The sequence below is a fragment of the Oreochromis aureus genome, linkage group 3, assembly GCF_013358895.1.
Source record: "Oreochromis aureus strain Israel breed Guangdong linkage group 3, ZZ_aureus, whole genome shotgun sequence".
NCBI classification, from domain to species: Eukaryota; Metazoa; Chordata; class Actinopteri; order Cichliformes; family Cichlidae; genus Oreochromis; species Oreochromis aureus.
The window spans coordinates 101,826,833-101,854,761 of NC_052944.1; the positions used below are offsets into that span (position 1 = coordinate 101,826,833).

The window sequence follows — 27,929 nt, forward strand, 5'->3', positions numbered from 1 at the left end:
CTGCGTTGCCACCAGGGTGCGCCGTTCAGTTTAAAGTCACAATTTTCTCACAGAAGCATCATGAAGGACTGATGGTGATACTCACCGCTTTTGAGGTGGCCACGATGAACCTGTGAAAATCAGTACAACAAAATGAAAGACATGACATTTCCTGTTGCCACTAGGTGGCGCTCTACGTATTCCTGACAATGGGCATATCAATCTGTTCAGGGTGCGTCTGACATCATCCCGGTAAAATCTGGTACTGATCACATTGGATTTCATTGAGTTACACTAATTTGTTTCTTCATGGCGAGACCTCAATGTTCGCCATGCTGCTGAGTCACACCTTTCAGCGAAAACTCACAGTTTTCTCTGTAACCCAAGACCAACTCCTTAAGGCTTTCCTGGAGAAATTTGAGGCTGCAGATGTCACCCATTACAATACTGTACCCCAAAGTGTAAAACATGACATTTCCTGTTCCCACTAGGTGGCGCTGTCCCTGATGTCAAATATGGCAGTTGAAATATGTTCAGGGGTGGAGCCTTATCATATGTGTCCACTTTGGTCAAGGTCGGACAATGTATGACAGAACGAGAGGCAATAAGATTTTCATGGCGAGTCATCGAAATTCGCCGTGGCGCCACGGCCTCACCGTATCCCGAAAACTCAAAAGCTCCGCAATTTAACATGGCCCAGGTGTGTAGTTGACACTGACCACATATGAAGCTTGTACGATGAAATTCCAATGAGGAGTTCGCAAAAGTTCGAGGCATGGAAATGGCAAAATTAGAGACAAAATGTCACCTTCACTTCCAAATGGCGGACTTCCTGTTGGGTTTGCATCAATGGTCCCAATGACTTTTTTGTTCATCTTGGCATGATACACATGTGTGCCAAATTTCATACATGTAGCTAAAACGATGTGTTCGTAGGGCTGCATTTAACAAGGCATAGGTGGCGCTACAGAGCCATTTCCCAGTGCTCATATGTAAAACCATTAAAATACAAAATTTTTCACCAGACCTGGCATGTGTGCAAAATTCCAAGAGTTTTCGAGCATGTTAAAGCCCTCAAAAAGGCCCTTCTTTTGCCTGAATAATAATAATAATAATAATAATAATAATAATAAGAAACGGAGCAGATACAATAGGGCCTTCGCACTCTCAGTGCTCGGGCCCTAATAATAATAATAATAATAATAATAATAATAATAAACAGAGCAGATACAATAGGGCGAATCAAGCACTCTCGGTGCTCGGGCCCTAATTAAAGCTGCAAGCAGCGATATGAGGGCCCTCGCACCCCAGCACGTCGAGCCAAGCCCAACTCCTAAAACCAGTGCGTCCGATTTGATGTCACATTGATGGAATTCATGCATTTAACCACCAGCTCAAATTTCATCTCATTCAACCATTATTATAGTCGTCCCACTAGGTGGCGCTCTAACCATTACTGACAAATGGCATAACAAACATTTCCGAGCTCGAGTCTCATCACGCCTGCGACCTTTGGGAGAGATTGGACATTGTGTTTTGAGCGACAGCAGGTTACTGCTTTTGGCGGTGATTGAAACTCCACGTGCCGCCATGACCACCCGTTTCCCTGAGCGTAAAAAGCTTCGCAATTTAACATCACAAAGGTCTTTAGATTCCACACACAGGAGATCGCGTAAATCTAATGAAATCCCTTGGAGGAGTTCGTCAAAGTATGAGGCCTGAAAAGAGGGAAAATGTCGCCAAATTTACACATTAATTTTAAAATGGCTGACTTCCTGTTGGATTTGGGATATTGCTCCAAGAGACTTTTTGTACATCTTGATATCTCCAATAAGCTTGCCAGGTTTCAAACTCATACATAAAACACAGAGCAGGGGCTGTTGTTTTGAAATTTTGTAGGGGCGCTGTGGAGCCATTTTGCGCTGTTCAAGGAAAATGAACATATAAAAGAAATCCCTCATCACATTAGAGGTGTGCGCCAAATTTCAAGACTTTTAAACTTTTCAAGCCCCTCAAAAGCCACTTCATCTTTCATGGTGAACTACGTTGCCACCAGGGTGCGCCGTTCAGTTTATAGTCACAATTTTCTCACTGAAGCATCAAGAGGGACTGATGGTGATATTCACCGCTTTTGAGGTGGCCACGATGAACCTGTGAAAATCAGTACAACAAAATGAAAGACATGACATTTCCTGGTGCCACTAGGTGGCGCTCTACGTATTCCTGACAATGGGCATATCAATCTGTTCAGGGCGGGTCTGACATCATCCCTGTAAAATCTGGTACTGATCACATTGGATTTCATTGAGTTACACTAATTTGTTTCTTCATGGCGAGACCTCAATGTTCGCCATGCTGCTGGGGTCACACCCTTCAGCGAAAAGTCACAGTTTTCTCTGTAACCCAAGACCAACTCCTTAAGGCTTTCCTGGAGAAATTTGAGGCTGCAGATGTCACCCATCACTATACTGTACCCCAAAGTGTAAAACATGACATTTCCTGTTCCCACTAGGTGGCGCTGTACCTGATGTCAAATATGGCAGTTGAAATATGTTCAGGGGTGGAGCCTTATCATATGTGTCCACTTTGGTCAAGGTCGGACAATGTATGACAGAACGAGAGGCAATAAGATTTTCAAGGCGAGTCATCGAAATTCGCCGTGGCGCCACGGCCTCACCGTATCCCGAAAACTCAAAAGCTCCGCAATTTAACATGGCCCAGGTGTGTAGTTGACACTGACCAAATATGAAGCTTGTACGATGAAATTCCAATGAGGAGTTCGCAAAAGTTCGAGGCATGGAAATGGCAAAATTAGAGCCAAAATGTCACCTTCACTTCCAAATGGCGGACTTCCTGTTGGGTTTAGGACATGGCCATAATAGACTTTTTGTGCGTCTCCGAACGTTAGATATGTGTTCGAGTTTTATACATGTAGGTCATACCCATCTCGGGGCTCGCGTTTCTCATTTTCTAGGTGGCGCTACTGAGCCAATTTTCACTGGACATGTCTCACGGACATTAAAATACGTAAATTTTCACCAGACCTGGCGTGTGCAAAAATTTCATGAGTTTTTGAGCATGTTTAGGCCCTCAAAAGGCCGATTCATTTGCCGAAATAATAATAATAATAATAATAATAATAATAATAATAATAATAATAAGAAGAAGAAGAAGAAGAAGAAACAGAGCAGATACAATAGGGCCTTCGCACTTTTGTGCTCGGGCCCTAATAATAATAATAATTAAAGCTGCAAGCAGCGATATGAGGGCCCTCGCACCCCGGCGCAGCGTCGAGCCAAGCCCAACACCTAAAACCAGCGCTTCCGATCTGATGTCACATTGATGGAATTCATGCATTTAACCACCAGCTAAAATTTCATCTCATTCAACCATTATTATAGTCGTCCCACTAGGTGGCGCTCTAACCATTACTGACAAATGGCATAACAAACATTTCCGAGCTCGAGTCTCATCACGCCTGCGAACTTTGGGAGAGATTGGACATTGTGTTTTTGAGCGACAGCAGGTTACTGCTTTTGGCGGTGATTGAAACTCCACGTGCCGCCATGACCACCCGTTTCCCTGAGCGTAAAAAGCTTCGCAATTTAACATCACAAAGGTCTTTAGATTCCACACACAGGAGATCGCGTAAATCTAATGAAATCCCTTGGAGGAGTTCAAAAGTATGAGGCCTGAAAAGAGGGAAAATGTCGCCAAATTTACACATTAATTTTAAAATGGCTGACTTCCTGTTGGATTTGGGATATTGCTCCAAGAGACTTTTTGTACATCTTGCTATCTCCAATAAGCTTGCCAGGTTTCAAACTCATACATAAAACACAGAGCAGGGGCTGTTGTTTTGAAATTTTGTAGGGGCGCTGTGGAGCCATTTTGCGCTATTCAAGGAAAATGAACATATAAAAAGAAATCCTCATCACATTAGAGGTGTGCGCCAAATTTCAAGACTTTTAAACTTTTCAAGCCCCTCAAAAGCCACTTCATCTTTCATGGTGAACTGCGTTGCCACCAGGGTGCGCCGTTCAGTTTATAGTCACAATTTTCTCACTGAAGCATCAAGAGGGACTGATGGTGATATTCACCGCTTTTGAGGTGGCCACGATGAACCTGTGAAAATCAGTACAACAAAATGAAAGACATGACATTTCCTGGTGCCAGTAGGTGGCGCTCTACGTATTCCTGACAATGGGCATATCAATCTGTTCAGGGCGGGTCTGACATCATCCCTGTAAAATCTGGTACTGATCAGATTGGATTTCATTGAGTTACACTAATTTGTTTCTTCATGGCGAGACCTCAATGTTCGCCATGCTGCTGGGGTCACACCCTTCAGCGAAAACTCACAGTTTTCTCTGTAACCCAAGACCAACTCCTTAAGGCTTTCCTGGAGAAATTTGAGGCTGCAGATGTCACCCATTACAATACTGTACCCCAAAGTGTAAAACATGACATTTCCTGTTCCCACTAGGTGGCGCTGTCCCTGATGTCAAATATGGCAGTTGAAATATGTTCAGGGGTGGAGCCTTATCATATGTGTCCACTTTGGTCAAGGTCGGACAATGTATGACAGAGCGAGAGGCAATAAGATTTTCATGGCGAGTCATCGAAATTCGCCGTGTGCGCCACGGCCTCACCGTAACCCGAAAACTCAAAAGCTCCGCAATTTAACATGGCCCAGGGGTGTAGTTGACACTGACCAAATATGAAGCTTGTACGATGAAATTCCAATGAGGAGTTCGCAAAAAAGTTCGAGGCATGGAAATGGCAAAATTAGAGCCAAAATGTCACCTTCACTTCCAAATGGCGGACTTCCTGTTGGGTTTAGGACATGGCCATAATAGACTTTTACGTGCGTCTCCGAACGTTAGATATGTGTTCGAGTTTTATACATGTAGGTCATACCCATCTCGGGGGCTCGCGTTTCTCATTTTTCTAGGTGGCGCTACTGAGCCAATTTTCCCTGGACATGTCTACGGACATTAAAATACGTAAATTTTCACCAGACCTGACGCGTCTGCAAAATTTCATGAGTTTTCGAGCATGTTTAGGCCCTCAAAAGGCCGATTCATTTGCCAAATAATAATAATAATAATAATAATAATAATAATAATAATAATAATAATAATAATAATAATAATAATAATAATAAGAAACAGAGCAGATACAATAGGGCCTTCGCACTTTTGTGCTCGGGCCCTAATAATAATAATAAGAAGAAGAAGAAGAAGAAGAAACAGAGCAGATACAATAGGGCCTTCGCACTTTTGTGCTCGGGCCCTAATTAAAGCTGCAAGCAGCGATATGAGGGCCCTCGCACTGACGCGCCGAGCCAAGCCCAACACCTAAAACCAGCGCTTCCGATCTGATGTCACATTGATGGAATTCATGCATTTAACCACCAGCTAAAATTTCATCTCATTCAACCATTATTATAGTCGTCCCACTAGGTGGCGCTCTAACCATTACTGACAAATGGCATAACAAACATTTCGAGCTCGAGTCTCATCACGCCTGCGACCTTTGGGAGAGATTGGACATTGTGTTTTTGAGCGACAGCAGGTTACTGCTTTTTGGCGAGTGATTGAAACTCCACGTGCCGCCATGACCACCCGTTTCCCTGAACGTAAAAAGCTTCGCAATTTAACATCACAAAGGTCTTTAGATTCCACACACAGGAGATCGCGTAAATCTAATGAAATCCCTTGGAGGAGTTCGTCAAAGTATGAGGCCTGAAAAGAGGGAAAATGTCGCCAAATTTACACATTAATTTTAAAATGGCTGACTTCCTGTTGGATTTGGGATATTGCTCCAAGAGACTTTTTTGTACATCTTGATATCTCCAATAAGCTTGCCAGGTTTCAAACTCATACATAAAACACAGAGCAGGGGCTGTTGTTTTGAAATTTTGTAGGGGGCGCTGTGGAGCCATTTTGCGCTGTTCAAGGAAAATGAACATATAAAAAGAAATCCCTCATCACATTAGAGGTGTGCGCCAAATTTCAAGACTTTTAAACTTTTCAAGCCCCTCAAAAGCCACTTCATCTTTCATGGTGAACTGCGTTGCCACCAGGGTGCGCCGTTCAGTTTATAGTCACAATTTTCTCACTGAAGCATCAAGAGGGACTGGTGGTGATATTCACCGCTTTTGAGGTGGCCACGATGAACCTGTGAAAATCAGTACAACAAAATGAAAGACATGACATTTCCTGGTGCCACTAGGTGGCGCTCTACGTATTCCTGACAATGGGCATATCAATCTGTTCAGGGCGGGTCTGACATCATCCCTGTAAAATCTGGTACTGATCACATTGGATTTCATTGAGTTACACTAATTTGTTTCTTCATGGCGAGACCTCAATGTTAGCCATGCTGCTGGGGTCACACCCTTCAGCGAAAACTCACAGTTTTCTCTGTAACCCAAGACCAACTCCTTAAGGCTTTCCTGGAGAAATTTGAGGCTGCAGATGTCACCCATTACAATACTGTACCCCAAAGTGTAAAACATGACATTTCCTGTTCCCACTAGGTGGCGCTGTCCCTGATGTCAAATATGGCAGTTGAAATATGTTCAGGGTGGAGCCTTATCATATGTGTCCACTTTGGTCAAGGTCGGACAATGTATGACAGAACGAGAGGCAATAAGATTTTCATGGCGAGTCATCGAAATTAGCCGTGGCGCCACGGCCTCACCGTATCCCGAAAACTCAAAAGCTCCGCAATTTAACATGGCCCAGGTGTGTAGTTGACACTGACCAAATATGAAGCTTGTACGATGAAATTCCAATGAGGAGTTCGAAAAAGTTCGAGGCATGGAAATGGCAAAATTAGAGCCAAAATGTCACCTTCACTTCCAAATGGCGGACTTCCTGTTGGGTTTAGGACATGGCCATAATAGACTTTTTTGTGCGTCTCCGAACGTTAGATATGTGTTCCGAGGTCACTCAGGCACAGCTGGCTGCCGGCGGAGCTCACGGGCACGTCACTGCAACCCCCCCCGGCTTCTGCTCCGCGGCTGCTGAGTGACCCCTCATCTGGGACTCTCCTCAGCTCTTTCTGGGATAGTGGCGCGGCTGCCCCTCTGTTGGTCTTCCTTGGTCTCTTGTGTTCTGGGGGCCTCTGGATGTCTGGAGTTTTGATCTCCTCCATACCTGCTTCATGCACTGGAGGACGGGGCAGTGGCCCCCCACACCCTCTAGCAGATCATTACATGAAGGAACCTTTTAAAAACAAGCGCGTTCATGCTCACAGGTGCACACACGGGTGATCACACACACAAACTACACCCTTTTTGGCTCCTACCTCAAAGCACACTGTGCGCTGTCGTTCTCACGTGCTGCACAATAATGTTTAATATTTAGTATTTACTGTCATATTCCCATATATCATTGTGATGTTGTTTATTACTCTCGTTTTCTTCTGCTTGCTTTCTTTTTTCTTTCTCAACAGGTGACCCAGGTGATCGATATATGTATTTTTGTGTCTGCTTATTCTGTTGGTTTTGGTTTTGCCCTTCTCCCCGTCCCTCTTCTCAGCTGTTTTTCTTTCCCTCTTTCTTTCTCCCTTTCTTTCCACCAGTCAAGTCTGTCCCGTATTCAGCAAGTGAAAATAAAATAAACAATAAAAGGTGAATCAAATGGACCAGGCTGGGATGGTCCATTTGGTAAAGTAAATCCGTTGGGCATCTTTCTTCGCCTTTAGACAATAATTCTGATGGCAAAAGAACCAAACGGGACAGGTTTTAAAAAAAAAAGAAAAAAAAAAAAAAAAAAAAAAGATATGTGTTCCGAGTTTTATACATGTAGGTCATACCCATCTCGGGGGCTCGCGTTTCTCATTTTTCTAGGTGGCGCTACTGAGCCAATTTTCCGTGGACATGTCTACGGACATTAAAATACGTAAATTTTCACCAGACCTGACGCGTGTGCAAAATTTCATGAGTTTTTGAGCATGTTTAGGCCCTCAAAAGGCCGATTCATTTGCCAAAATAATAATAATAAGAAGAAGAAGAAGAAGAAGAAGAAGAAGAAGAAACAGAGCAGATACAATAGGGCCTTCGCACTTTTGTGCTCGGGCCCTAATAATAATAATAATAATAATAAAAATAATAATAATAATAATAAGAAGAAGAAGAAGAAGAAGAAGAAGAAACAGAGCAGATACAATAGGGCCTTCGCACTTTTGTGCTCGGGCCCTAATGATTTAGTTACCATTGAAACATGAAATGATTTGGATGACAGTACATGTTAGACTGTTGTAGAGGTCACAGCCACATGGTCACACTTTCTGAGTGTTGTTAATATGATGGATGTGAAACACTGAGTGATGCTTCATCACATTCACACTCACAGCTCCTCTGTCAGTGTCTCAGCTGTGCTGGCAGCCTGGAGTCACCTGTAACATGACTGTGGGCTGATGCTGAACTCTGACTGTTATATGTGTGTTATTAACCTCAGAGCTGCTCAAACTGAGGGAGGCGGGACTTACAGCACAGGAAGTGATGTCAGAAAATAAAAAGACTTTTAGTCCTGAGTGAGCGACAGGACAGGATGGTGACGTGGATCTCCTTCAGACCTGGATCACAGTCTTCACACTAAACCCTTTAAACATCTTTACTCTGTTGGTTTGATCAGTAAGAACAATAATGTCATAAAAACAGGATGTTTCCTCTCCTGATGAATATAGATCCGTGTAGATAAACCACTTAAAGGCTTCGACTCAAACAATACCTAACATTAAATATATGGTTATAGTCAGAGGGGACTCCAAAATAAAAGCACCTTTAAACCAAGTTCTTTCAGAGTAAAAGGAGACAGGAAAGACAAACTGATCAGAACTTCCTGGTGAATCATGTCAAATAAAAGAAACACAAACCTGTTTCGTAGTATAAGAGTTCATCCAACCTGCAGCAGTGATACTGAAGTCTGAACGACACAAAAACCAAATGAATCTGTCCATCAGTGATAATAAAGATCAGCCTGACATCAATCTGTAACATCAGAAGGACCAAGATCACTTCCACTGTGTCCATCACTGGTAGGTTAAACTGGGAGACAGTCTCTAACATGATAAAACCATAGTCTATGATCTAGAACATCATAGTGGTGCGTAGGTTCTCAGTCATCCAGGTCACAGTGCTCTACTCTGAACAAGTCAAACACCTGGACTTCACCCAGTTGGTGTTCTTTGTGTCTTCTTTCTTCAGCTCTACAGACGAACACAGAGAACTTTTTCTAATACATGGCTCATCAGTACGTGAGTCCATCCACACAGCTCAATATGTTTCTACTAACACGTTCTACCAACATGGAGGTCAGAGTGAAATAATGAGGTGTTAGACTGATGTTCTGCCTGACACCAAAGAGACACAAGAAGTGTTTGATTCAGTCAGAGCAGTCTTGACTTATTGAACCACCTTTGGTGTCTATGATGGTGTCGTCTGTGGAAGGATGTGTAGAGCAAACACAAAACCAGCCAAAAACAACACCATGAAGCTCATTTAAGAGAAAACAAAGAAATGTGAAGCTGTGGTGACAGATATAAACACAGTTGATGGTTTGAATCCCATCAGGTCCTGGACCCCTGCTCTCTGTCCAATCACAGACTGAACACATCAGCAGGACCACCAATGTCCTCAGATTAATCCAGGGTCTGTCCTCAGCCTTTGCTTCAGTTCCTCACAGTTAGACACAGTAACAAATATGTCATCATCCATCTTCTTCTACACTCTATCACTGATCACTAAAACTACCTGATGTCTGTCCGGATGTCCTGGTAGGACAGACTGCAGTGAGTTTAATAAGCTGTGTTAGATTACACTTAGAGGGACAGCTTCATCTGTCAAACAGCATCTATGATCTATGATGGTTTGATTACTGCATTTAACAGAGTTCATGGTTGAAACAACAAGAAGACTCTGCAGGTGCACCTGGAGCTCTGTCATTAGATTTACTGCAGAAACTGGATCAAACTGGATCCAACTGGAGCTCTTCTTGGGATCCAGGATGCAGCAGGTCTGTGCTGAGCAGAATGAATAAAGCCAATAAGATGTCTCTGTATGAGGAGGCGGGGTCACAGGAGGTTAACAGAAACTCTGCAGCAGCATCATTAGCTCACATGGAAACTTTGATGATTCACTTCTGTGGTGTTTTTACAGAAACACGTCACAAAATTAGCACCACCTGTTTCTTGTCTTCATCCTGGATTCTTGTGTTGGTGTTTTTACACACAGCAGATATTTCCTGGTTGGTTCCTTGATGACCACATGAAGCTTTCTGAAGCTTGGATTGAAAATGCTTCATTACGCAAAGCTTTCCAACACAGGCCTCTGTGGCGCCATCTGGTGGACAAACATGTGAAGTGCAGCGTGAAGCTACAAATTAAAATGAACTGCTTCAGCTACGTTTATATATATAACATACTATAACCTATATAACTATATGTATAGTGTATTATGTAGGTTTTAGAGCTGGGGGTAGAATTGCTGATGGCCTGGTTTTTATTTATGTTCCCCATGGTTCACCAGCTCTCACACAACATCATCACCACAGATCCACGTCCTTATAAACCTCTGAATCAGGTCCTGAAGCAGTAACGTCCTGAGTGAAGACCTCACTGATCACATGACTCTGGTCACCTGGACTCAGTGTTTCTGAAGCAGTGTGCTGGGTTTTTAAAAATAGGTGGCTGCTGCCTGATGTTGGGTCCACAGAGGAAGATGACTCACTCACTCTTCTTCACTTCCTCCTTAAACATGTGGAAGGAGAACAAAGTTCTGCCAGACTCTTATTTCTGACAGTAACAGAAGAAACCACAGCAAACTGTTCCAGTTCTTCATCTTCATCACAATCTATCTATTTATTATGGTGTCTTCAGTCTGAGGGTTTGAAGTTTCCATGTCTGTGTGATGTGTGGTGTGAAGGCTGCTGGTTAAACTGGGACTCACTGTTTAAAGCACTGAGTGCTCATAGAGAGATGCTCCATGAGTCCCAGTACAGACTACAAACATGGTGGAAACTTAGCTTTGATATCCACACACTCTGCACGTCTGTGAGTAACTGTGATGAAGATGTGCAGAGATCTGTGTACAAACAGGAGAAAGACTGTAAAGACTCTGTGCTTCTAACAGCCTCTGTTAACATATGTGAGGCTGTTTGTTGTTGTTGCCATGGAGCTTTTCACTGTTTGGGTCAGCAGGTCATGTGATCAGGTTTGTTCTGTGAAAGCTCGACGATGGTTCAGTGTCAGGGTTTGTTTGCATTCATCAATAAATATCTAAATAAATCAAAGACTCCATGTTGTTTCTTTCATCATGTGACCTCTGCTCATCCATCTCTGTGTGTATCAGGATACATTTAGTTCATAATACACAGAAAAATCAGAGTTATTACCTGTAATAAATGTGAAAGTAAAGATTCCTGCAGTGATAACCAGGCAGGACTGAAACACATCCAAGCTCGCAGCTGTCACCACGGTAACAGCACCGTCCATCCACAGGTGAGGGGAGGAGCAAAAAGAGGGACTTTCACCATTTTATACTAAAAACACTCAACTAATGTTTCTAATATGAAAACAAATAAGCCCACATTAATGTGAGCATTTATTAAATAATAATAATAATGATTTCCTCCTGATCTCATTTCCATAGCAGAGAAAACTGTGGTGTATATTGAGGTGGAGGCTGTGGTCTATGGCTCAGGTGTAGAGTGAGGGTGGGGGTCCTGTGTGCACCACAGATGCTGGGACTGCTGAGGGTGGAGGAGGGAGTGATGATGACATCAGAGCTGCAGCAAAGCAGTCAGCAGCACAGAGACCAGTGAATACACAGTCTGTTCATCTTTGCATAGATACAATATATAGCACAATATTGAATGACAGAGACACGCTGTGTGAGCTTCCACAGATACACTGACGTCAGTATCCAGAGTCCTCCTGCTGCTCCCCCTCAGAGCCCCGTGATCAGCACCAACACATTCAGTTAGATGACAGAGTCCAGCTGCAGCTAGAATCAGCTCCCTCTGTGAACAACAGCACAGCGTCAGTGTTTCACACTCAGTGAAAGGAGGAAACAGCAGAAGAACACCATGTGTGCTACGTTTCCCAGGACACACTACAAACTGCACAAATACAGAGCAGCACGTGGAAGGACCTGGAGCTGCATTTAAAGAAAAAGACAGCGTGATGTCCTGTATGGACAGGTGGAAGGAACCAAGTCCTCAGCTGAAACACTCGTGTTTGTCCACAGACAGGAAACACAGCAGGAAACAAAGAAGTGCAGCTCATGGATAACACACTTCCTGTCAGTCAGAATGAGGCTGGAGCCAAACACAGAAAGGTGTTTTTGTCCAGATGAGCCCAGAGAAGAAACACGAGTGTTCACAGACATCAGAAGCTCAGAGAGGTGAAACATGAGGTTGGAGTCCTCGTCAGCATTCAGAAGAGCTGCTGTGAAACCCTGAGTACTCATGACAGACTCTGATGGCACAAACACATCATGATTCAAACATAAAGACAAACATGGAGCTCCTGATCCTCCTGCATGAGAACAAGCTGACATGAGCGCTGTGTCTGAGAGTGTCTCCCTGTCACAGTGACAATAACACAGCTGCTGCTCACAGTCATTAAACTGACCTGAGGTCAGCTGCTAGGACGTCTCTGTGCTCCTTACATATGAACCATGTGACCTCACATCAGTGCTGTGGATGACTGTAGTCATAGAAGAGTAGAGCTGTAGCAGGTGGTGTGAGGAGGAGGAGGAGGTGGTGTATTCTAGTTAACGCAGTACTGAAACACTCCAGCAGAGGGCGCTGTTAAGTCCTTATTGTAACACAGTTACTGTGTGCAGTTATACTTCATACATAATCTGCACTTATTTCCATCAGACATGCTGTCAGTAAATGATTCCAGATGACTTTTTTGGAGTAATGACACCAACACTGATCAGTAAACAGGTGTTTGTGTGTGACTAAAGATCAGCAGATGAATTTATTAAAGTGTGAGTTCAGGTGAAATCGGAGAGAAGTGTGTGTTAAAGAGTGTGTAACTGCCCACTGTGACGTCACATCCACAGTGTGTCATCAGTGTTTGTGGTCACAGTCTTTCTGTTTTCATGTTCAGGTTCTAGTTTAAAGTCTCTGTCGCTCACTCTTTACTGTTAAATGTTTGTATGTTTAAATGTGAGTGTGTGCCTGTGTAACAGCGCCCTCTAGTGGACGAGCTGGCCTCCTGCACTATGAGCGGTGGCTCTGCAGACAGAAATGAGCTTAGAGCAGCTTTATGTAACCCTGGTTAACATAGCTGTCAATAAATAAAAGCCTGTTAGTAAAAACAGTCATAAGAAATATATTACAGGTGATAAATAATAATAAATAATCAATAAATAGATCATAATGGTTAAAAAACTCATTAAAAAAATCAACAATGATGTAATTCATGGTATAGTATTTCATTTGTGTTTAAAAACACTTTAAAGGTTAAAAAACTTGCTAATTCACAGTGTTTTCATGTTAATTCAGGTAAAATGGGTAAAATATGTGTTCAGACTCTTATTGTGAAAAGGCACACTGCAGCGTGACTCCTGTGACCAGCCACACCCAATCGCGTTGTTCCTTCTTTTTGAGAGGGAGAAATGCAGACAGTCCTTGCAGCTGCTGCCTAAACAAGTGAAAAAATATTTAAAAAACAAGCCAGAAGTCTGCATGAAGCCATTTTTGTACTCTGGAGAATATATGTTTGTTTTTCCGATCTGTCCTTGCCTTGGTGACGTTGTGAACGTAACTGAACGGGACTTGGTGAGTAGTGTTGGTGAGATGAAGCCTCGTGATGAACTGAAGCTTCCATCCAACTGGTCGATTCATTGTTTGAAGCATTGTGATGATTCATTTGCTCTACTGCGCCATCAAGTGGACTCTGTGATTATAATGATGTGATGCGTAAACCTCTAAACTGAATAAATACATTCTTTTCATGGTTATTTATCCCGAATATTTTCCTCAGTATGTCTGATACAAAAGAGAAAGTGGAAACTATCAGGACAGAGTTTTGATATGATTGTGTAACTGTTAGGGCTGCATATTGTCACTGATTTCTGAATCGATTCCACGATTCGATTCTGATCATGCATCACTACATATCCATATTTCTATATCTATAAAAAGAAAGCTGACACTTGCCAGACTTTATCAAAGGTGTCAACATCACAGCAGATGCCTTTGTGTCAAAGTAGCTGAGGATAAAACAGAAAAACATGAAGGAGATTTTCCTGGCCTGGATTTTATAAAAAATATTCTGCAGTAAATCAAAAACGAAAGAAAACCATGAATCAACATCTGAACATTACCTGATGCTGCTGAAGTGAAGCAAAGTTACAGAGGTTTGATTACAGACACAGCAAAGGTTTTGCAATAATTTTTAAAAAGTTTAAATTTGTTCAGTATTGAACAGCAGAAATGAGGCTTTCTTTTCGGAAGTAAGTGAAAGGAAACAAACAGCGGCCGACAGCGCTGTAAACAATGGTAGACTATGTTCCTGTGGCAAATTCTCAACCTCGGCTATTAAAAAAGCATGGGAGCAGGATTTGGGGTGTGTGATTCAGGATGACTCTTGGGATAAAATTCTTTACCGGGTCCATGGCTCCTCACTATGTGCCAAACACGGGTTGATTCAATGTAAGATTTTGCACCGCGTACACTGGACTAAAGCCAGATTAGCTCAAATATACCCCAACCTTAGCCCTGATTGCGACCGTTGTCATCAAACACCTGCTTCTCTAATACATATGTTTTGGTCATGTCCATCCCTCAAACAATACTGGATTAATATTTTTTTGACTTTATCAAAGATCATCCAGCTAACCCTCCAACCTGTGCCCTTAACTGCTTTGTTTGGGGTTCTTCCCGATACAGTTGTCTTGCCGACGCCCCAAGCGGACTTGGTAGCATTTCTCACCTTATTGGCAAGACGCAGATTATTGTTATGTTGAAATCCCTTCTCCCCATCCTGGGAAATCTGGATCAGAGACGCTTTGCATTTTAGCAAACTCGAAAAGATTAAATTCACCCTGCGTGGGTCTATGGCCAAATTTTTTAAGATCTGGCAACCCTTTTTTGACCATGTTCAGACTTTGCGGTCTCGCAACGCTCCCAATTAGCCAGCTCAGACTTTACTCTATTTTATTTCATCTTATGTTTAAGCATATGGACTCTATTGTGCCTGCGCCTTATGATGGTATCTACTTACCTACTTTATACATATTTCTTTTCTCTTACAGATTTGACTTATCTCTACAACTAAGCTGACCACTCATTATTTTATTTTTTTTTGTTTTTTTTTCTCCTTGGTTTGTGTGTTTTGTTTTTTCTGTGTCTCTGTGGGGGTGTGGGCTCTGAAACTCTCCACATCTCTTTGTACACTCAGAAACTGTTATCTTGTACTCCAGGGTTTACTATTCGTATTATTAGACTGGACCCTTTCTTTTTTCTTTTTGTACACCCACTGGTACTCCTATAATTATGAGGTGGGAGTGTATGTTTCATATTGTTTTATGTTCTTCAAAAGGAAAACGGCATATTGTTCAATTTGTCTTTTGTAAAAATGGATGCAGAAAATTTAATAAAAATATATATATAAAAAAAAACAAAACAACGGTAGACTTCTGTGTAACAAGCAAGCGAATAATGCAGAAAACAGATTTTTAGACGGGAAACTGTTCTTGAAGTACAGAGAGAAAGAGAGCGAGAGAGAGAGAGAGAGAGAGAGAGCTGTGCATGAAGTGTGATTTTTATCGTGCTCGAAGCGAAACAGCAAAAGTCAGAGTGAAGTCATGACAATATTTATGTGAAGCGTAGTTTGGATCTCCTTTGGCTGCTGGTTCATGTTGTGTTAGGCTCTTGAATAAAACTCCTGCTCAACCGATAACGTGGAGCAACAACAAGCTTTAATACAGTTTTTCTCGTGGCTGTTCACATGCCACCCATTTCCTGTTTGTGGGTAAGTACTGCCGCCTAGTGGCGCATGCATGTACATCAATGTAGATTACGCCACAGTTCAGTCAATATTGTTTGGACAGAGATCAAACCTGCAGCTCCAGAATCAGCGCAAAAAGGGCGTGAACACAAAGCGCGGACCGGCCGACGGATCAGAATCAGCGAGCTGTCGGCTTTCAGCCGCGACCGTGTCCGTGCCGTCGGGTGAGAAAGCCACATCTCACTGATTCTGATCGGTGATCCATAAACGCTTTGTGTTGATGTCTTTGTGCAGAATCCGTGTAGCTGCTCTCATTTACTGTTTTAACTGTTTTGTGGTTGTTGAAGTGTTGTGAGGTTTAACCGCAGATTCTGGTGTTTTGGGCAAAATAAATTTATATTTAAAAATTGATTCAGAATTTTAATGAATCGATATCATGTTATCCAAGCTAGTAATAATAATAATCCAACCCCAGCCCTAGTGATCACTGTCGGCCTCTCTCTGTTTTAATCATCACTATTCATTTTAAAACTCAGTTTTCGTTTGTTTGTTTGCCGTTTGGATCTTTAGCAGAATTGTTGTCTGAAGGCCAAGAAAGACGCCAAAGCGGATTTACTTTACCAATTAAAAGTCTAAAAGTCTAAATGTGCTGCTCTTTCCAAACTTTACCATCAATGAAACTGTGGAGGAGCTGCTAGAGCAGAGAGGGGTCGAGCTCACACAGTTTGAACATGATGGGTTGTATTTAAACAGCTTGGTGACTAGCAGAGTGTTAAACAGTGAAGAGGAGGTGATGAAGCTGAGCAGGGCGGAGTCACAGACTTTATGTGATGGTGTTGTAGCTGTAAGCAGCGATGATGTGCTGTCAGTGTTTCTCTGTGGAAACATGTTTGGTTTGTTATTAATGAGATGAAGCTTGAATCCCAGCGTGTTCACCTCCTGTTACATGAACAGCATGAAACATTGTGTGAGGGGAAGATTTGGATGGAACTTGCTGTCTTTGCCTCTCAGTGATTAGAAATGTTATTTCCATGCTGATGTTAGACACACTGATAGATACAGTTTGTTCATACTGACAGCACACACACTGTTCAGCTCACATAAACACTGTGAGCTCCAACTACTGCTGGATCGCTGCTCTGTGCATGCAAAGCCTGCAGGGAAATGTAGTGCACTACCTGTTACTGTTGCACACGTCTGTGTCACACAGTCAGAAATGTATTGCACGTGTTGTATTTATTAAATCCCAGTTCTTTTAGATTCTTTATGGCCAAAAAAGACACGGCTCAAAGTGGTCTTTTTACTTTAAAAATGATCTTTATTTTACATATCCTGGATATGGAGACCTGAACTCAAAACACACAACCGCAGGTCTGAAGCACAAATGGACGCCTAGTTATTTATATACTTGCTCTCTACGTCACACCACACTTTAAGTTTCGATCAAACAGCCTAGTTGGTTTCACTTTCTACTGCAGTTACCACGCTTCTGCAAAAGCATGTCGTTTCCTGTCAACACTTTTGGCACAGAGTTTACTCAGAGTTAGGCCTTTCTTATATAAAGCAATATAATCAGCATATAAGCATTTAAGATTATGAATTTAAACCTCAATGTATTCTAACCCAACACACAGATGTAGAGGTGAGCAGATATTTGCAGTGACGTGTCCTGAAATAAGCTGATTGTGGGTCTGAATGCTCTGCAGGTCCCTGCTGTGACTACAGTATCAGCCCTGGTCCCACTGTGGATCTTTCTTGGAGCCCCTGGGTGACTCCCACAGTGGAGGAGGGGCTCTTTGTCACAGTGGCTGACCCAGCTCCTGCACCTGGACTCTGGACCCTGCTCCAGGTCATCCACACAAACTCCACAGGAGGTCAGGAGAACATTTGGAGCTGGTGTTCCTCACACGTAGTGGGAATATATTCAGCTCAGTTTTCCTGCTGGGATTACATTTGACTCGAGCAGGCATAGCTGGGAATGAGGAGACACCACATCACTGTGATTGTTGTTGTACAATCTGTTTATTCATGCACTGCTGCAGCTGGTGATGTCACAGTGTTCATGTTTCATGTGTGTGTAAATGTTTTACTTTATATGATGTTTAGAAAAGCAGTCAAACACTCGTACTTCCATAAAACTCTACAGCAGATTAAATGGTTACATCCACCTTTAAACGTCCACACTGATGAAGCAACAACAGGTTTGAACCCCCTGTGTGTAACATCACTGGGGCTGTGCGCTATGACCATGAGCTCATATCCTATCGTCCTGCACACCTCTGTTGTTTGTGAAGCTCGCACACAAGAATTTCACTCACATGTACTGTACCAGTGTACCTGCACTTATTTCAATCAGACATGCTGTCAGTAAATGATTGGTTTCTATTGATTCTACTTCCTGTTGACTAGTTTGATGACAGTGAAACAATCACAGCTGATTGTGTGATGATGTAAACTGTCACTGTTACATTCAGTGTGTGTGACATCATGTTAGTGCAGGCTGATAACAGCCTGGTTATGATGCTGTTAGAAACACATGAACGTGTCCATAGATCAGTGTGTGTTTAACATGAGAGCTTCAGCCCTGCTGATGTGTTCAATAATGATGTGTTCCCTCTATGCTTACGGATCTATGACAAAAGTATGAGCTCAAACTGACATGGCCTACCTTGTGCACAGAGAAAGCAAAAGCCAGATGTGTTTTTCATTCATACCATCAGTGTGTAGTTGGTGCATTGTGTGCTTATTAATTTGATGGCTTGTGTTTACTGTCTGATACAAAAATACCATTTTTACAAAGGTGTGGTGAGTTAAGCAAAGGTTATTCGCTTTTACAAGAAAACTACAATGTTTTGCTGATTGGGTGAAGAGTTTTCTTATTTGTGTGTAGAGTTTTGCAAAAATAGCCAATAGTTACAAAAAATGTGCTCAAGCCATCAGAAAAAACTGTAATACAGGGGCTCAAAAACAACTAACATCTTTATTATAGCGCTCGGAGTCTGATGTTGGCTCATGTGTTGTCATACACCAACATGAGGTTCTACTAGTCAAGGCCTCACCTTAACCCACTGATGCTGATCACACAGACCCACTAATAGAACTGTTTGATCAGGTTTATGCAGCGTCACCATTAATGTCACATTTAATCAGACACATTTACATTACAAGCCCAGTACAACCATTATCAGCATGTTACATTACATTATACATCTGCACTGATTTAAAGTATTTTAACCTGATTCATTGTTTCAGGAGGAGATTTCCATCAAACACTGGATTCTGATTCAGATCAAACTAACAATCCAAAGCAGCAACTTTCAAATCACTGGATTCTTCTTGGTGGCTTTCAGATGAGCTCATGTTACAATCAGCTGCTGTGTGTGTGTTGTTGTGTAGCTGAAGCTCTGACTCACATTTCATATGTGACCAAAGGAAACTTGGTGCTGTGTGACACACTTTAGATTCTCTGCTGCTGCTTTGAACTCTTCAAACTAAAGAGCCAAACTGATGATTGACTGTGCAGCTCTGACATGGCACCAAATGTCCCTGTTATCAGCTGCTGGATGGACGTTATCAGAGCTTTTTAGTCCCACACGGATCACCAGGAGCTCCTCCTCGGTCTGCAAACAGGCTCAGCAGCTCTGATCATTCATTGGAGTCAGCACAGAGTGTGGAGACATCTAGTGGTCGTGGAGAGTAGCGCGATCAAAGCTCTGCTGGTGAATGTAGTTACTGTAAGGTCTCTGATGGAGCTCTGTGATTGGTGGATTGTCCAAACTAAATTAAGTTTCTTTGTCCTCTGATAAACCATGAATGGACCGATCAGCTGATCAGCAGTCAGGACATCAGTGTCGTGACACGAGTACTGGATCAAATGTGACCCTGAGCTTTGTTTTGACCAACAAAGTTCACATCCTGCTTCTTCTTCCAGTTCAAACATGCAAAAGTTCATTGGTTTCCACAGCAGAGCCTGACACAGCGCTCCACGCCTTCTCCTCATCACATTTGTGCTTCCTGACGTGCAGCTGCTTCCTAAACTTCCAGACTTCTAACTTTATTCATAGGGAGGAGATCACTCCACTGCACTGCAGACAGACTTCACACTTTCATGAATTCCTTCTAAGGCCTGATGTGGCTTTGCTTCCTGCTACAGGACACATTTATTCACACCTTATGAACCAATCAGGAGCCTCCTACCTGTTCCCACAGCCGCCTCATTAATAAAAGGAAGTCAGTGTTTCTGTGAGCCGACGAGCTGAACTCAGACTTTTCGCTTATGCCACGTCTTATTTCTTTCTTTATTGTATTTATTTATTTGACCTGCACAGTGATTTTATTTCTATATGTAGATATTTGATATTCTGTAACTGAAGCTGTGTCCACGTTTGATCTCAAAGTGACACATGGACTCTGTCTGTGTCCTCAGTTTCCCAGCATGCCTCGGCTGTGGAGCTGAGGGAGAGCTGTTTGTCCTGCTGCCCTGTGAGTTTCCCACTTTTGAACTGGACAGCCCCACAGTGGTGTGGAGTCGCTCCGACCTCAGTCCTCCAACCGTCCACCAGCATCAAGGAGACGAACTGAAAGATCCAAACCAGCGTTACAGCGGCCGAACATCCATGAAGACTGACGCTCTGGAAACTGGAGACCTCAGCCTGAACCTGACCAACCTCCACCTGTCTGACAGCGCCACCTACACCTGCTCCGTCAGATCATTTAGACTGAGAGATGTCCCACTGCAGGTCAAAGGTCAACATCAAACCAAAACCCTGCTGTAGACGATCACAATCACTCTGAACTTTTAATATTGTCACAATAAGCATGCTTGCTTCACCATTTTAAATCTAAGCATATTCTTTAATGCATTACATTCGGTCAAAGGTCACCTGGCAATTTGTGTTTCTCTACAGAACCATTTCCATCCTGGGCCACAGCTCTGCTGGTTCTGCTGGTTCTGCTGGCTCTTCTGGTTCTCCTGGTTCTGCTGGTTCTCCTGGTTCTTCTGGTTGTCCTGGTTCTCCTGGTTCTTGTTCTCATCGTCTCTGGAGGTCTTTTATTTCATTTCTGGCACTATTTTAAGTCAGGTGAGTGTCTCCTACTACACTACCCATAATGCCGATGGTTAGCAGGTAGGGGTGGGTTTTGATTAGTGATTAAATCGATTCTAGCTTGGATAACATCATATTGATTCATTAAAATCCTGAATCGATTTTTAAATATAAATGTATTTTACCTGAAACGCCTGAATCTCAGGTTAAAGCTCCCACAGTTTCAACAACCATCAAACAGCTAAAACAGTAACTGAGAGCAGGAACACGGATTCTGCACAAAGACGCATCAGAATCAGTTTCATCTAAAAATCTCTGTTTTCTGCATTATTGGCTTGTTGTTACCCACCAGTCTACCGTTGTTGACAGCGCTGTCGGCCGCTGGGTTTGTTGTTGTTTTTGATTTAGTCTCATTTCTGCTGCTCAAAACTGAACAAACTTTGTAAAATGATGCAAAACTGCAAAACTCTCAGCTGTGTCTGTAATCAAACCTCTGTAACTTTGCTCTGCTTCACTTCATCAGGTCATGTTCACATGTGTTTTTGTTCTACTGCAGAATAGTTTTAAGGTCATCTGCTATAAAAAGCCAGGCCAGGAAAATCTGCTTCATGTTCTTCTGTTTTATCCTCAGTGACTTTGACACAAAGGCCTCTGCTGTGATGCTCACACCTCTGATGAAGCCTCACAGTGTCAGCTTTCTTTTATAGATATAAAAATATGGAAATGAATGATAATATTTCTGACTGTCTGAGGCAAACTTCAGCGATTAAAAGTGAATGGATTGTAGAAATGAGTGAGGATACTGTTAGGGTTCAATGTTGAGAGAGGAATCCATAAATAACCACAGATCCAGCCGTGTGCAATTTAGACGGCATTTTAATGAATACACACGTGCGGAGTCCGAACGCTGTACAGATTCAGCGTCGAACTGAACTTAAAATAATTAGACAAAGGTTTTATAGAGGTGAGCATTGTACCACCCCCTCTTCTGTTGTTAGGCAGATTTATACAGCATACGTCACTCAAAACCACAAATGTTCTGTCAACAACCTTTAACATAGTTTTAAAGAACATTGTCTTCGGGTCGGTGCTTCCCCTCAGCTCGTCTTGGCTATCGCTTCCCTCTGGGAGATCTGGTGCACTTCCTCTAAGTACTTCGGCACAATTCTGCAATTGCAGCAAAAACCCATCTTCACTTCTTACTTACCAAAATAGATCTATTATGGTGTGTATGTGTGTGTCTGCAGTGTATGCTATGTATGTGTCATGACCTCTCCTGCACTCCGGCTCACCTCACACCCCTCGTCCTAGCCAGACATAAGGCCTGTGCTCGTGCACAGCTGAACTATGTGTGACTTCTAAATGTCACACTCAAATGATGATACTCAAACCATGAAGGAAACTTACTCAAACTGAACATAAATGAAACTTAAGACTTACTCAAAAGGATATAAGTGATAAATGATACAAACTTAACTCTTAGCTCTAAAGAATATAAGGATATAAGGATATAACTCCAGGCATATGTCATGTAAGCAGGTGTGTTGCCATTCCTTTCAGAGCTCCTGTCCTCCTCACCATGTATTGGCTGATCCTTAACGCCTGCCAAGAGTTTCTGACCTTCACTTGACCAGGAGCCACAGCTCTTTAATAAGTTCAAATGCAATCATGTATAAAAGATTAAAATCATTTTCATAACACAGGTTTTCCTTCTCAGATCTGCCAATATGTTTGCTCCTCCTAATATAGTCTAAAAGCAACCCCAAGCAAAGCAATTTGAACTTTCCCCCTATCAGTGATCCCTCTAACTAAGTGTGTGTGTGTATGTCTCGTCTGTCTGTGGGTGCACAGAGTGTGCATCTGCTCTCTGAACAGTTTCACTTCTGCAAAAGCATGGCTTGCAGACGCATTTCCTGTCAGCCTGCAGTCAGCTTCTCACCCACTGAAGACTTCAGTATAAGAATACAAAACATTCAAAAACCTTTAAATTATAGATTCAACTCAACAATTTAAAGTGGTTCTTACTGGACCTATAATAAAGACTTATATAATACCAATATATTTGAACATCTGAATGCATCTGAATGCAACATCACTCTCAATCATGAAATGTTAATGATGATTATACTAATAGCAGCAAATAATAGCAGGAAAATATTTCTATTCTTCACTGCCCTGTTAGCAGGTGTCCTCTGGTGGCTCCTTGACTGTCACACAATAATGTGCTGACAGGAAATGTTGCAGCAGCTTCAGTAAATGTTCCTCCCTGAGTTGTGCTCAGTCATGTGGTGGAGAGCTTCAGATGTTCAGAGCAGGAGAGCTCCAACAAGACCAGGACTGTGTATTTTCCACCATCTGCTGACATCACAATATAACTGGTTACTGTTAGTAGTGCAGTGTCAGTGGGTGCATTTGACCAAAACCAGAGTGGAAACGGTCACAGATGTGGTGTTTCTTCAAGCAGGCTGTGAGGTGGGCAGCAAGCGGCTTCTCAACAAGCTTTGACCTGAAAGAGAAACTGATCTATAATGTTGATGTAATGTTGGATCTAAGCTGGGTTTGCTGAGCTTTGCTTCCACAACGGCATGTTTGAAAAAGCTAGAACACTCCAGTCTGAAGAAAAGCGTTAAAAAGGTTTACAAGGCAAAAAGCTTTGTGGGGAGAATCTCTGAGGGAGCTGCAGACGGCTGATTCTCATCAAATGTCACAGGTGTAAAAGTAGAGCAGCAGTGAGCTGCCACAACAAGAATGCTCTGGGGGGGTTTGTCATTGATTTCGTTGATCTTATCTACAGAAAATCAGACTTTTGTTGCCGTCTGCTTTAGAGCCACATTTATAGGTGAGGCAGCTCGAGACGCAACAGCTGATTTTGGAATTTCTCCCATTTTCTGATCTGAGTTTTGTTTCTGAAGTTTCAAATAGACTCATTTATCCAATGGCACGTCCTCAAGTGAAGGTCAACAAAGACACAGTCGTGGTCACTCAAACCTACATCCTCCGCAGACACGTTGCTGATGCTGAGGCCCAAAGAAAGGAAGCGTGTGAGACATGGCCAACTGTGGAGGCTCAGTCTGTCTGTTCTTCTGCTCTTCATCCAACATGTCTGCAGCACTTTACAGGACGCTGCAGACTAGTTACCAAAGAACGAGTCAGGAACACATCAGGAACAAACTGAGACACACAAGTTTTACAGAGACCCAACGAAGATGAAGAGAAAGCTGCTGTAACCTGGAGACCTCAGTCTGACCCTGAAATACCCACAGATGGAGACACAAACACCTCCACCTGCACCGTCTGCAGCAGGGAGGGAAACATCCTGCTGAAGAAACAAGTGCTGCTCACTGTCAGGGCTCAGTGCTGTAGATGCAGGTCAGAGGTCAGAGGTCATGGTGGGACCAGTATCAGTTTACTCCATTTAATCCATTCAGCCTGTGGCTGATAATGTTTCTAATAATGACAAACTGGAAACACAACTTTACGATTGTTTCTTTAACCTCATATTTCCTGAAGTATTCAGACACTTATTTGAAGCCCCTTCAGCAGGAATCACAGCAGCAGCTGTTTTTGATGCAACGAGCCTCGTCCACACCTGGAGTTTCTGTCCTTCTACTTTCTAAATACTCACAGGCTCAGGCAGTGGGCTCACAAAGAGGGGGCTCTGAGCCCTTTATCGTTTGCAGTGCTGATGAACACTCTGATGTTTGCAGACAAAGTTATGATCTGTAGTGAGAGTGAGGAGGAGAGTCTGCAGAGAAGAGAAAGTACAAACAAGGAGAGATGAGGAGGAGGTCAGGGCTGATTGATTTATGACAGGAGGAGAGCAGTAAGAGTGAAGAGGAGGAGATGGCAGTGAGACCTGCTGTGATGGAGACGGTGGCACACAGACAGGAGGAGCTGCAGGTGGCAGAGCTGAAGATGCTGAGAGTTTGGTTGGAGCTGAGCAGCATGGACAGGATTAGAAAGAAGAAGATCAGAGGGATCGCTCAGGTCCAGCAGAGCTGCAGTCAGACTGTGTGCTGGATGCTCCACTCCAGAAACTGACTCAGTGTGTGTGTCAAGTTCACACAGTGCAGAAACAAACAGCCTTCACTTTACAACATGATCACAGGTTTATTGATCCATCAGAGCAGCTGGAAGGAAGAGACGAGCTCCTGAACATTTCCTGATGCTGCTGCAGAAACAAAGTGATTCATTATTAGTTTGATTAGATCTTTAATGTCACAGCTGTCTGAAACATGCTGATGTCACACAGTTTGATCAGACTGTGCATTGGTACATAGTGTTGGTTTTACCTGCATGATTTTATTGTCATGTTTGTTTATTGATATTTAAATATCAGGTTTTATCCTGATATTGTGTGTTTTAGTGTTGTTGCACAATATTCTTTTAATCCACTGTGGATGCAATCCACAGCAGGGCAGGGGTGTCCCTCTGCCTGCATCTGGTGGTGCTACGACGGAGGCCGTGTTCAGGTGTGGAGTGGGGCGGGGCTGTGACGCGCTGTCAGGAGGAGACAGGTCTGTGACAGGAGCCCCGCCCCCTTGTTCTTCTGGCCGGCGTGGTTTCCATCCTGGGAGAGAAATTCCTCTCCTGTTTCAGATAAGGAACATTTGCCCGCGTGTGGCTGGTCTGTGGGATTATGGGAATTTTAGCCTATGGAAACATTTGTTTAGCCTTTGTGTTGACAGTGTAGAGTTATTTCTGCGGGCAGTGTTTTTAGCGTGTTGAGACTCTTTTTATTGTATAGGGGATTTAACCTGTAACTCTGGTTGTGTCTGTTTCCATGGAAATAAATGGTGTGTTTAAGGCCAACTTAGTGTCTGTGCCCTGAGCACTGACCCACTCACTCCCCTTCTACTTGTATGTGAACGCACTTTGAGGTGCAGATTTAGATCCACCACTTTTAGCGGCTCCACTAACACTGAAGCCTCACACAGAAAGTCATTTCCATGTGCCGTTTATTTACTTTCCGGCTCTTTGAAACTTCGCTGCCAAATGTGGAGGAAAAGTTTTATCTGTAGCTATCTGCAGCATGTATAAACTGATATTAATCTTTAACAGGGCTGTCAAAACTGAGAGCAAACAAAAGAACTGCTGTATAATGCCATCCACCCACTTAGTTTAATTGGTCACATGACTGCATCATATGACTAAAATGCGTCATTGTTTTCAAAGGGCTCAGTTTTTGCAGTCCAGATTGCAACATGAAAACTGCCTTTTCAAAAAGCTCAGTATATTATATCTCAGCTACAGCAGGACTGTGCGGTGACGCGCTGTCAGGAGGAGACAGGTCTGCGACAGGAGCCCCGCCCCCTTGTTCTTCTGGCCGGTGTGGTTTCCATCCCGGAAGAGAAATTCCTCTCCTGTTTCAGATAAGGAACATTTGCCCGCGTGTGGCTGGACTGTGGGATTATGGGAATTTTAGCATATGGAAACATTTGTTTAGCCTTTGTGTTGACAGTGTAGAGTTATTTCTGCAGCAGGGTTTTAAGTGTGTTGAGACTCTTTTTATTGTATAGGGGATTTAACCTGTAACTCTGGTTGTGTCTGTTTCCATGGAAATAAATGGTGTGTTTAAGGCCAACTTAGTGTCTGTGCCCTGAGCACTGACCCACTCACTCCCCTTCTATTTGTATGTGAACGCACTTTGAGGTGCAGATTTAGATCCACCACTTTAAGCGGCTACACTAACACTCAGAGAGTCAGTTGGAGGTGGAGGAGGGGGCGGAGTCTGTCCGGCTGCCTGAGGACACTCAGGTGGAGTGGTGGCACCGTCCTGAGAAGCCTGACAAACAGCAGCAGCATCACAGAGACCGAGTGAAAGAAAGACGAGCGTGTGAAAAGCGGACAGTTCAGCCTGACCCTTAAACACCCCACAGAGAGAGACAGATACAGCTGTGTGGCCTGGAGCCAGGGAAACATCATCGGATGGAGAGTCGTGCTGCTCACAGTTACAGGTGTTTGTTCACTTTCACTTGGTTCTCTCTGCTTTCACTTATTATTTTATTGTGTTTCTGTGTGAAGCTGTCGTGTCTCCTCTGCAGGGACGGTTCAGGTCCAGGATCAAACATCAGGAACAGAAGCAGCTCCATTGATCCGACTCCTCTGATGGCTGATCAATCAGTTTGATCTGTTTGATTATTGATCAGTGATGTCAGAGTGGAGTCAGTGTGATGGTATGAAATATATCTGAAACTATCATAAACATGTTTTATCATATAACTCATTTTTCTACATTTTCTTCTACAGATCAGTTTATGTCAGTATGTCCATGAAGGTTCTCCATCATCCAGGTCATCGTAGTCGAAGGAGCTTGGAAAGAAAAGCGTCTGGACTTCTTTAAGTTGCTTGAAGACGTTTCACCTTCATCTGAGAAGCTTCTTCAGTTCTAGGGCTTAAATCTGGGACTCTTCAAATGGTGAAGAGTCCCAGATTTAACTCTGTTGGAGTGTCCCCCTAAGATCCCTTCCCAGACGCCTTAACGCCCACTCACATCCTGGGCCATCTGACCTCAGGAAATCCCATGATAGGGTGAGAGACAAGCTTGTAGACAAACAGCTTTTTACACTATAATTACCTGTTTGAGTCCAGTGAGTGTCAATGACAGGAAATCCTCACCTGGTGGTGAGTGAGAGAAACCACAGCAGAGACCTCTGTGTTTAAGAAATGGATGGTTATGGTCGCTGATGCTCTCAGCTGGCTCAGGTTTCACACCAGCACACAGGTACGAGTGCACAAGCTCCCACTGTGGAGTAGACACTACAGGGACTACATGTGAACGCCTGTGGAACTGTTCACACAGACTGTGTAGTTACAGGAAGCTGCCAGCAGGTGGCAGCGACTAGCTGAACCTCCAGGCCGTGACAGCCAAATCCAGAAACAACACTAACAAACATAACAAGAAAACACAAACAAGAAGAATGACCA

General features: G+C 43.1%; 1 protein-coding gene across 4 annotated transcripts; it reads left to right on the forward strand.

The window, feature by feature from the left end:
• The first annotated feature begins 13,622 nt into the window (after positions 1-13,622).
• Positions 13,623-27,103, forward strand: LOC120438654 (myelin-oligodendrocyte glycoprotein-like). Of its 4 annotated transcripts, XR_005612028.1 has the most exons (6): positions 13,623-13,784; positions 17,664-17,831; positions 20,384-20,703; positions 20,865-21,038; positions 26,250-26,959; positions 27,047-27,103. XR_005612028.1 is itself a non-coding variant. In XM_039609115.1 (3 exons), exons 1-3 carry the CDS (start codon positions 20,361-20,363, stop codon positions 21,660-21,662), a joined length of 546 nt encoding a protein of 181 aa, XP_039465049.1. In that variant the 5' UTR covers positions 19,341-20,360; the 3' UTR covers positions 21,663-22,252. The 4 variants fall into 4 exon arrangements, 1 of the variants encoding a protein (XP_039465049.1); XR_005612027.1 differs by lacking the exon at positions 17,664-17,831; XR_005612026.1 differs by lacking the exons at positions 13,623-13,784; positions 17,664-17,831 and having other exon boundaries at positions 19,341-20,703.
• Positions 27,104-27,929: the final 826 nt, after the last annotated feature.